Raw genomic sequence first — 10,143 nt, 5'->3', positions numbered from 1 at the left:
GTTTTTCCATCTCTGGAGACTGAAGGAGAGGAGTGATTTGCTCTCAGTGCGATGCTCACACGTACCCCTCACATTTTCTATTCTGTCAATACACACTCTGACTACCCTGCTTATTTAACACTTGGTGGATCCTGAAACAATGTAAAACACCCAGGGGTTTGGGAACATGAGAAGGACTCGGCCTGTTTGTGATACTGGTGTGTTTCATATCTGGGCAGAAGAGGACCAAACCCCATCACATCTCAGATGTGCAAAGCACTAATCCACAGCTACTCTTACACACCTACAGCACTCTCACGTGTTCTCAGGAGAGGAAGCTGCTTTTTTTCTTCAGTGACATCCAGACTGTATCATTTAATTATTTTCTTCCTGTATCTTCTTTTCCTTTTGGATCTCTGTTAACACTAAATGGCTGAGTACCCATCTCCATCTTTCACACAAAGGACACACAACGCTCACAGTTGCCTTGGATGAGATTTTCCAAACCCTGGAGGCTTATCTGTCAGATGGCAGGGCTTACTTGCTATCTTGGTGGGGGCAGAGACACTGCCAGCTGAGAGCAGTCATCTCAGAAGGCATTCTTTTAAACATGGTTAACACTTCCATCTGCTATTGGGAGCTTTTATTGTGTGTAAAATGAGAATTTAAGGTGGTATGCAGAATTTCATCAACATATAACATTTGCAGACCTTTTTCAACTGTGTTTCTTGCTGAAAGGAAGTTGCTAGTGGGTGTGCATGCCATGACACGAAAATTCTTCAGTTTCCTGCAAACACACTTAAGGCTACGTTCTTCCAGCTGTCACAGGAAAGTTAAGGCTACAGAAGGTAATATAACAAGAATAGAAAGTCTGTTTTCATTATCTTTCTTCTAGTTTGTGTTTAAATGGGTGTGTGGAGCTATAAATTATTTAAGCCCTGTATTCCTATTCTTGCAAGTCATCTTTGCTTTATAGTGAACAGCAGTGAAAATCACGTGGTTCCAAATAGCCTGCAACAACAAGAGTTCAAGGTACAAAAACAGGGAATTGGAAGTGATAGCTTAAGGTGCACTGAGATGTCTTCCATAGAGGAGGACCTTCATTTACAGTTGCAGTGTCAGTTGCAATGACATCCTTTCCTGGCTGTGCTAATGCCAGTGGAGAGTGAATACTGCACTGCCAAGTTTCACTGCAGTATGTGTCTATCAGAGCACAAAGCTGGACACACTAATTTGCCATCTAAGAAACATATTCTTTTGGCTAGTAAGGGGAAGGAAAAATTTCTCATTCCAAACTCTTCCCAAATGTTGCATTTCATAGGTGAAATCATGCCTGTTGCCAGTTCTAAATGTTAGCACACTCTTATGATTAAATGACACAATTTAAATAACACATCTTGTCTAAGCTCAGTAGCCCGATAACAGATTAAAGCAGGGCAAGCAACTGATAACTGACAGTGACATGCACTGGAGGATTCCAAAGGTTCTGAACAAAATCTCTGTCCACACACTGACACTTCGGAGACACCGCTAACGTAAATAATTCTTCCGTGCTTTCAAACTGCCATTCCTACCAAAACAACTCAGACTGCTGCTGGTGGGGAGCTACTAAAGAAGCACATTTTTCACTACAAAGGTAAGCTGTGGGAATATGAAAAAAAGCCACGAGCAGCTCAACAGGAAAACTCGAAACTTCAAGTGGTAGCAGTGACTCAAGGATAGAAATGGTGCATGAACTATAGTAAAATGTCTGCAGCTGAACAAATAATGGCTTCCCCTCCATGCCGCTCCTGCTCCTCAGCAGTGTGTGCAGCCACTGCAACATGGGACTCTGCAGCTCAGTACCCAAAGCTTGGGTCATCTTTGTTTCTACTCTGAACAGGACAAAGACGCTGTGCTTACCTGGAGGCTTCCTGTTGGCTTCGTGCTTTGACAGGATTACTTCAGCTCCTACTAATGTTTGAGCTGGTTGATCAGCGTGCTCTCTTCCAGCAGCAGTGCCTCAAACAGCAATCTCTGCATCTCCACAGAACACACAAACACGGACCGGGATGGCAGGTACTGGGTGGCTCCTCCTGCACATCTACCATTCTGATTTTCATTTCATCTGAGAATGCAGCGACATCAGCCAGAAAGTCAGCCCCATGTGGCAGGCAGCACTGACACTGCTTGGACTTGGAACCACACTTAGCAGTGCCCAAGGGCCCTCAGGAGCACCGGTGCGGTGCCTTCCACACGCTCAGTGCCTGCTTCTGTAATGCGGTTGTTTCTGCTCCGTGGCATGGGTGATTAAATTAAATAGAAGAACAAATCCCTTGGCTCTTATGTGAGTCTGGCCTTTGATTTCACATCTGAGATGTAAAGCTGACAAAGAAGACAGATGGAAGCAGAAGGTAAACCAGGGAGAAAGACGACTTTGAGAAATGGGTTAGTTCTCTGCCTAGAAGCCATTGCCTCTCTGTTGGAGGAGAGATGGCTCAGGGCAGTGGCAGATAGCAGAGCAGCTATCCTGCTTACAGGACAAACCGGACACCGTGCCATTCACATTGCCATACAGAGCAGTGTTTCCTCCTTATGGCTCCTCCAAATGATTTGACAAAAAGCTGTGGAACAGAAAGGCTGCTTTGTAAGAATTTGTCAGGGAGAACCAAATAATGTGCGCAGTAACTAAAGCAAGCAGAGAAACTCATCTCCCCTTCCCACCACTCCCCACATCCATCTCACACTAACAAAAACACCCATTGCTTCTCCAGAATGCACCAGCTAATTAATTTCATTTCCCAGCTCTTGTTTTATCAAAATAAGAACATGCAACAGGGGCTGCCCGAGCAAAGAAGTGACAGCAGGAAATTGCCACTGTGGTCATAAAGCAGAAGTGAATCAGCAGAACCAGGAGAGCATAGTGATGCAAGTAGGGGGCTTTTTCATTTCTTTTTCATTACATATGGTTAGATAGCATGAAAAATGTCTTTCCACTTACACTTACTTTCCCAGGAAAATTTTCATTTATTCTGTCTAGCACGGATGCACACACACATATATCCCCAAAGCAGAAAAGCAGCCATGAAGCCATTTAGAAAAATCACAAAACTCTCAGCCCATCAAACACCCATTCATCACTGAAATGTCAGTCACCAGAAAAAATAAATCTGAGGAATGGAATATTGCTGGGGTGATTTGTGACTCCCTTCTAAATAGTCCCTTCACAAAGTCTCACCCTCCATTTCAGAGCAGCAACAAATCTTGGCCTTGGCAGCAATTTGCTGCTTCCAACTGAAGCAGAAAATCAGTAATGCAGACTAAGGGGGACCTGCAGCATACCTCTGAACCCGCACACGATGGGGCTGCACAAGGTGAGCCTTCTAGCAGAGAACCACATCAGCACATTGCTGTGCCATAGCTACCAGTGGGACAGCTGCTTCTTCAGCCCCCAGCCCTGCCTCTTTCTTCATCTTCACTGCTCACCTCCTTCCATCTGTGCTCGAAATCCTTCACCACACAGCAGTCCTGCTCCTGAGTGATGTCCAGAGGGCCCTGAGCTATCACCCTTCTTTGTTCTCTTTGGAAGGAGTTTGGTGGCTCAGAGGGATTTCTGACAAGCGTCATGTCACCACCATCACCAGTAATTGCATCTCCAGCCACTTCTCACCCACGAGGAGACCACAAACAAGGCCACAATGTCTCCTGTCACACCTGTCCCCAGCAATCATCCACATTAAGTATTTGCAGTAATCATTTGTAAATATGCATTGCTCAAATCCCTTTGGCAGAGGCACAGCCCCTCCTGTGCAGGGTAATGCATCATCACAATCTTCAAACACAGACTTGGTAACAGCACACTTGGGGGGTGGGCGTGTTTAGATTTTTAATGATCTTTTTCTTCAAATAGAAGTGCTATAGCACCTACAATAGGCACCACATTGTTGGAAGGGATGGAGAGAAAAGAGAAAGAAAAACAATGATACGCTAAATACAAGAGACACTGCTAAACCGCATGCAATTATCAAAAGACAATTTAAAAATGTTATTAAATACCTATGACTATTTAAAAATAACCTACAACTTAGGTGCCTGTGATAGACCTAGTTTCAGCTGCCTGAATTGACAACTGTTCAGTAGCGCCAAGGAACTTGCACGTTATGGGTATATATTTTTATACATTTTTATTAAAGGTCATCCAAAATCACAGCACATCCAAAAGCTTCAGCATCATTCACAGAACCGCATAGCAAACGCATTCAGCTACAATATTGTTTTTATAATCTGATGAAAGAAGGGCTTGAATAGAAGGTTGAGCCCAAGATGAACAGTCCTGTGGAACCTGTGGGTGGGTGTAGGGAAAGGAAATTTGGGTTACGGTTCAAGACTGCAAAGCAGCAGGATTCTTTCAACCAAGAGAATGGAGCTAAAACCAAACTGCTCTGCCATCTGGCTTGCACTCAGATGGCTGCCTCAAGTGCCAAGGCTACTTCACAACCAACCATCACACAGCTAGGGAACAAGTCCTGAGGTTCAAGTAGGGCTTTGTCAAACACCTCTCATTTCTCAAACCACCGAGAAAAAAAACACCACTAAGAATGGCCTCAGGCAGAGATGCTGTTCCAGGGGTGTCAGTCATCGAAGTCAATTCTGATGGGGCCACCTGTCAGGAGGTGGTTTTCCAAGTTCCCGGGCTCATCCTGCTCCTCCGTCCCAGCCGACCTGCGCACCCTCCGCCGGCAGCCCTGGGCGCAGCGGGAGCTCTCATCCAGCGCCCCGCACACAAGGATGCGGCAGTGCAAGAACACTTCCTGGAGAGACAGCAGGCATGAAAGTTACACTGTGCAGCCATTTCTGGTCTCACAGCAACAAGATCCTTAGCCACCATGGCCATCCACAGCGAGCTGGATGCGCCACCAGTTTCCCCTGTGCCTAGGAGAGGGCTGAGGTCTCCTCAGAGCACGGTGCCTGCTCTCAGCCAAGGGCAAGCTAGGAAATAGGAAGGTGTGAAATGAAGGGATGAAAATGCCAGGCATAAGCTTGGAAGAGCTTGCACGATCTAGTAGCAGCTGTGTGGTAGGAAGCAGACCAAGACCACACGAAGCTTCACAAGGAGATGGACTGATAGAAGCATGCAAGAGAATTTGACAAGAGCTGGGAAAACATAAAGGTGGGCGCCTGAGAGACAAGGGGAATGCAAGTTGCTGAGGAGTTCAGGCTGGTAGCTGAGCGAAGAAGAAGAACACAAAGAGCAGGGAGATAGCTGCCCTTTCTTCTGCGCAAGTAAGGCAGACAGTGACAGGATTGCTGCTCCTTGCCCTCTAAATGACAATGTAAGATCCCCGCAAGCTGTGATTAGGGAAGCAAACAATTGTGAATATTTAATCAATGGTGAGGTTTAAAGCAAAATCCATTGCACAGGAGGATGCACATGGAGGCAGCAGTGTCAAATAGATGGCTGAGCAAAATCTGTGAATTTTGGAAGATCTCATTCTTTGTAACCATAGTGAGATTCTGCAGGGGCTGGAGAGGCAACCTCATGCTTTTAGGAGCAAGCAGCACTGGCTGAGCATAACAGTGATTGAATGATCTGGTTTCTTCTGGCTATTTGCATTAGAAAGATTGCATTATTCTTTCAGCTGTCCTGCTACTAGAGAGCTTCTGCCCCAAACTTCCACCAGCCTGGGCAGCCTGTTTCACACTGAGTTCAATGGTATCTGGAAACCTCCTATCTAGAAAACTGAGGGACATCTGTTCAAACACAAGTTAGAAAAAGTTGATGAGATTGAAAACTATAAATCATTTTGTTTTAAAGACAGGATATTGCGCAAGGTGGCTAACTTCCCAGATTTCTGTTTGGTGACTTTCTCTTCCAGCATATGAAGGGACCCCAAAGACTGCACTGGAAAAACACTATTTTAGCCAGCTATACCACTGACTCCATAACTGCCCTTTGTATTTAGTTTAATTTTACTTGTTTTTGTTACTCTCTTTTGAAGAACTAATTTCAGGCTCCTGAAAGAAACAGCAGCTAGAACAGACACAGTGGAACCTGCCTTGGGCCTGCCACTCTTCCTACTGGTATTCTAACACAGCCGATACTGTGCTGAGACTACTTAGTCAGATCAGAGATGATGCAGTGTCAGAAAGGTGGGTTTTAGGCTTACCTTGTTGTCTTTGCCCACAAACTTGAACACAGGAACCTGGAAATGCTTGGCAAGATGGTCTTTTGACGTGTACTGTTTCACTGAATCATCAGAAACGCAGCTGAGGAAAACAGAGGGATAGGCTTTAATGGCTTTTCCAGAAATGGAAAAAGAAAGAAGAAAAACAATCCCAGTCTATTTAACCAAAGAAAGTAAAGGAGGGCTTGGCCCTCTCAGGCTAAGCGGCCATTCCTGTTACTTCCTTTTTGGTCACAGGAGAAAATTCAGGAATGGCGGGAAAAAACAACAGTGATGATAATAGCATCTGCAGACAAAGTAGCTCAGCAGCAGAGAGCCGGTAGGATGTGGTCCAGCCCCTTCAGCAGAGGGATTGCCAGAGAGCTGCAGTCAAGCTTGTCCTCATTTCATCTTCCAGTGCAACAATCTGAATTTCTGAAGAGATGTCTCTGTGTACAAGTCAGCTTGTCTGGGAGGCAAACTTCAAGTCATCCACGGGGAGATAATTAATTAGCAGAGTGCATCTAGGAAAGTGACATAGGTTCTTCCAGCTCGAGGCCAAAGGTCAGGTGTTACTACACTGCATAGGATAAGCTGCTTGTAAAAGCAGCATTACTAAAGGCACTCAATTGTGAAGAATGACAAAGTCAACCCTGAAGCCTGTCCTTTGTTTATGAGCATATAAATTGCGATGACTGTTGAAGACTATCTCAGACTACCACCTAAATCCCAGTTTCTCTGCAGATTCTCCACTCTGGTTGCAAGAAACCAAACAGTTTGGTGAAGGGAGGAGGAAAATGGAGTAACAAGAGGAACCAGAGATAGAAGCACAGAGACCTTACCGCATCCTTAAGTCCGTCTAACGAAGGTTGCCACAAAAGCACTGCAGCACCACAGAAAAGTTCAGAAAGCTCCCAAGTCGCATAGTCAAGTCACTTGGCATTGTGCATGGGGCCACACGATGTCCTAGCCTTGGAGGAAAGCCTCAGATCTTGCTTCTTGCCTTGGGAGGCAAAAAGGGGCAGAGGAACAAAAGTTTGGAAGGAAAAATGGGTGAGCCTGGTCAGGCTAAGGAGAAAAAACAACCCTTTTTTGTGCATAATGTGCTTTTGTTAGGAGAGCTTCTGTGACTGTGCTATGGGAGCTGCGTTCTGACCCTTTTAGTGGGATGAGTTGCAGGGCTGGGAGGAGTGCTTGGGTGCACAGTAACCTCCTCAGCCTACAAACACAGGGCAGCTCCAGGCACAGTGGGACAAGCAATGCAGCAGAACTATCTCAACCATGTAATGGTCAGATCAATTGCAGCCTGCGAACACACCAGATCACACGGGACTGCCCTCAGTGCCATGACCTGGTTCTGAATGCCCCAGTGAACTGTGGTGTTTATCAACCACACAACTCGTCAATGCCTTTTAATTGTTTTGGTTTTGAGAAAAAGGAAAGGCAAGAGCAGAAGCAGGAGTGCTGCTCTGGGGCTGGCTGGGCTAGCTGCAGAACAGTATATTACAGAGCCCATGAGGAGGGATCTGGGAAAATCTTGATTTCCAGCACGATCACAGCAGTGCAGGGAGAGGGGCTGAAGGGTCCCATCTCCTGCCAGCTGAAGATGGGTGGAAATAGCAGGGAAGAAAGCAGGAGAGGGAGTTTTCCCACTTCTCAGTTTAAGGCATATCCTTTCACATGTAAACAGCATTTCCCTCTGGAAGTCTCAGCTGCAGTTAACTCCTGCAGATCTGATCCTACACAATCAAACCAATTTAAAAATCTCATCTTTATTGCCTTGGGCCTCTGGCGCTGGGTTGATGGAAAGAAACAAGGTTATTGCAGAGCTGTTTGGAACATAGACAAATCAGCAGTGTATTCAGCTAATTTTACTTTTTAATTGCTGTGAGCACAGTGAGAGATAAAGAGCTTCAGTAGCTTAAGAGTACATCATTAGCCTTCGGTTTAAGCAGTGGTACCATTTAAATATAGCCCAGTGTGGGGGGTCGGCTGGGGGCACTGGTGCCCGCAGTGACAGCCCAAGAGCTGAGCAGGCTGGACAAGCTCCAGTTAGCCTGCTCCAGCCTATTTTTCCCTTTGGTGAAGTTTTAATGCCCTCTGCAGGATAACAGTACCAAAGGGGCTGCTGGTGCGCCTTCCCCAGCAGCAGGCAAAGGCCTTACCAGAAACATCCCAGCTTCTTGCTGGGTAAACTCAAGAGATCACATTTTCTCCCTTCTCTATTCAGCTCAGGCTTTGGCCACTATTTTAAATGCTCATCATCTACAGTCATGGTGGGAAACGAAGGACTGTTTGGAGCCTTGAGCCTATGAGGGTCCACAGGGACAGTCAGGGAGATGATAAATCAATCCTCCCATTACAAATCCGCTTTTAAATGCCACGAGCTGAAGGACTGCAGCCTGGGCTACAGAGTGAGAAAGTAATGCTGAAATCTTTGTGAAAGAGAAATGGAAACAGAACCTTTGTGTGCTGTACTCTGCGGGACCGTTTTGCTACCAGGTAATTCTACAGGACTTGTCATTGGCTGTGACAGTGGACAATTCAGCCTGGCAGCCAAGGAAATAATTGTTGTCCTCATTAAACAGTTTGGCAGACAGAACCCGGGACTTACATAAGCCCAATCCTTTAAGTGATGGGCTATGACACTTGAGTCCGTATGTGGCTTCACTTTCCTGCCTGGAGTAGGGCAGACGTGCTCCCAACTGTGATCTCTCTCATGTTGTCTGGTTACGCTGCCAGATGCTGGATGCAAACATTCCCTCGACAGCACCATGGCACTGTCATGTTAGCATCTGAACAGGGGTCACTTAGCAGCCATAGTAGATCCCAGCTTTTGACTTATAAGCCATCCCAAAGAGACTAGTGAATCCAGAGACCCACACTGAGGTTTTTTTACTAGCACATCCTGGAATGATCACTATTCCCAAAAACTCTAGAAAATTACAGCCAGAGGGACCCTATATCCACTGCAGCGATTGATAGGTATTAGAGAAAGAGCAAAGCAAAGGAAGCTTGTGAAGCTCCAACCAGAATGAGCCAGGTAGTCTTCTGGCACATGCTATAGGAAGGCCAGTATGGGAAAATGATTAAGAACCTTCTCCGGTGCTGAAGCAGCTGCACGGCAATGACACCCTGCCAGAGGGGCTCTGCCAAACAGGCAGGCGCTTTGCAGGCTGGCAGAGAGAGGACTGTCAGCAAGAATCTCATTTATAGGAGCCAACTCAATTATCCACAAGCTAATTACAAAAAAAAGATGCCCTGTAAAGGCTTGAGGAAACCTATTTTACTACCTCCCAATTGCTGTGATAATACGGGTAGTTTCAGCTTGACAGCCTGGCTGCTGGTGACCGCAAAGAACATGGTAAATAACACTGCTGAGAAGTGACAGCATTTCCTGTGTCACACAGGTGATGTGACTGTCCCACTGCCACTTTCCATCTAACAGCCAACAAGAAAGGGAACAGAGAACTCACCCATCTTGAATCAGGTAGTACTTCAGGATCTCATCGATTTTGGAGGTGGGAGTGGCAAAGCAGCTCTCAACGAGTGTCTCCAGTCCACTGACATGCACCAAGGGCTCAATCCCAAAGTACAGAGAGTCCCGAAGCTTGAGGGTGGGTGGAGCACCCCTGTAGGGTTCATCAAAGTCTTTATCTTTGAAGATCTCAAGGGTGAAGGGGAAGATGCCTCTGTTACGACTCATTATTTCCAAGGGTGAGTTCTTGAGATTGGGCACGTAACCTTCAGAGATTGTGTACCGCCGTGGAAACTCACAGGTCACTGGGATCAGCAGCTTGCTGGTGCGGACAATGATGTCTCCATTGCTCCCTGGAGTCTGTTTTGGCAAGCCAGTCACCAGATTGGTGGCAATGATTTTGTCATTTATGACCTACGGGAAAGAAAAGGGTTTAAAGGAAAGGGCAGATAACCGAGAAGGGCTTCTCTGAGTTCAGATCAGCAGTTGAATTTGCCTTGTGCAGGAAACTTAGACATGAACCAGCCACTGAAAGTACAGCAT

The 10,143-nt window shown here is 46.1% G+C and overlaps 1 protein-coding gene across 6 annotated transcripts in view; it reads right to left on the bottom strand.

The window, feature by feature from the left end:
- Positions 1 to 4,125: 4,125 nt before the first annotated feature.
- The window catches only part of OIT3 (oncoprotein induced transcript 3), a 29,747-nt gene continuing 23,729 nt past the window's right edge, over positions 4,126 to 10,143 (bottom strand). For 5 of the 6 annotated variants that reach the window (XM_085229640.1, XM_085229641.1, XM_085229639.1 and 2 more), the window contains exons 7-9: positions 9,599 to 10,014; positions 6,126 to 6,225; positions 4,126 to 4,769 (exon numbers count right to left, since the gene is read on the bottom strand). In XM_085229640.1, coding sequence (XP_085085766.1) covers positions 4,590 to 4,769; positions 6,126 to 6,225; positions 9,599 to 10,014 — 696 coding nt within the window. In that variant the 3' untranslated portion in view covers positions 4,126 to 4,589. Of the gene's footprint in view, positions 4,770 to 6,125; positions 6,226 to 6,964; positions 7,126 to 9,598; positions 10,015 to 10,143 lie in introns of all 6 variants that reach the window. The other variant, XR_014884781.1, reaches the window with a different exon arrangement.

Source organism: Meleagris gallopavo, chromosome 8 (genome assembly GCF_905368555.1).
Source record: "Meleagris gallopavo chromosome 8, MGAL_WU_HG_1.1, whole genome shotgun sequence".
Classification (NCBI taxonomy): Eukaryota; Metazoa; Chordata; class Aves; order Galliformes; family Phasianidae; genus Meleagris; species Meleagris gallopavo.
Note: the sequence above shows the minus strand (reverse complement) of the source record. Positions and strands in the feature narration are given on the sequence as shown.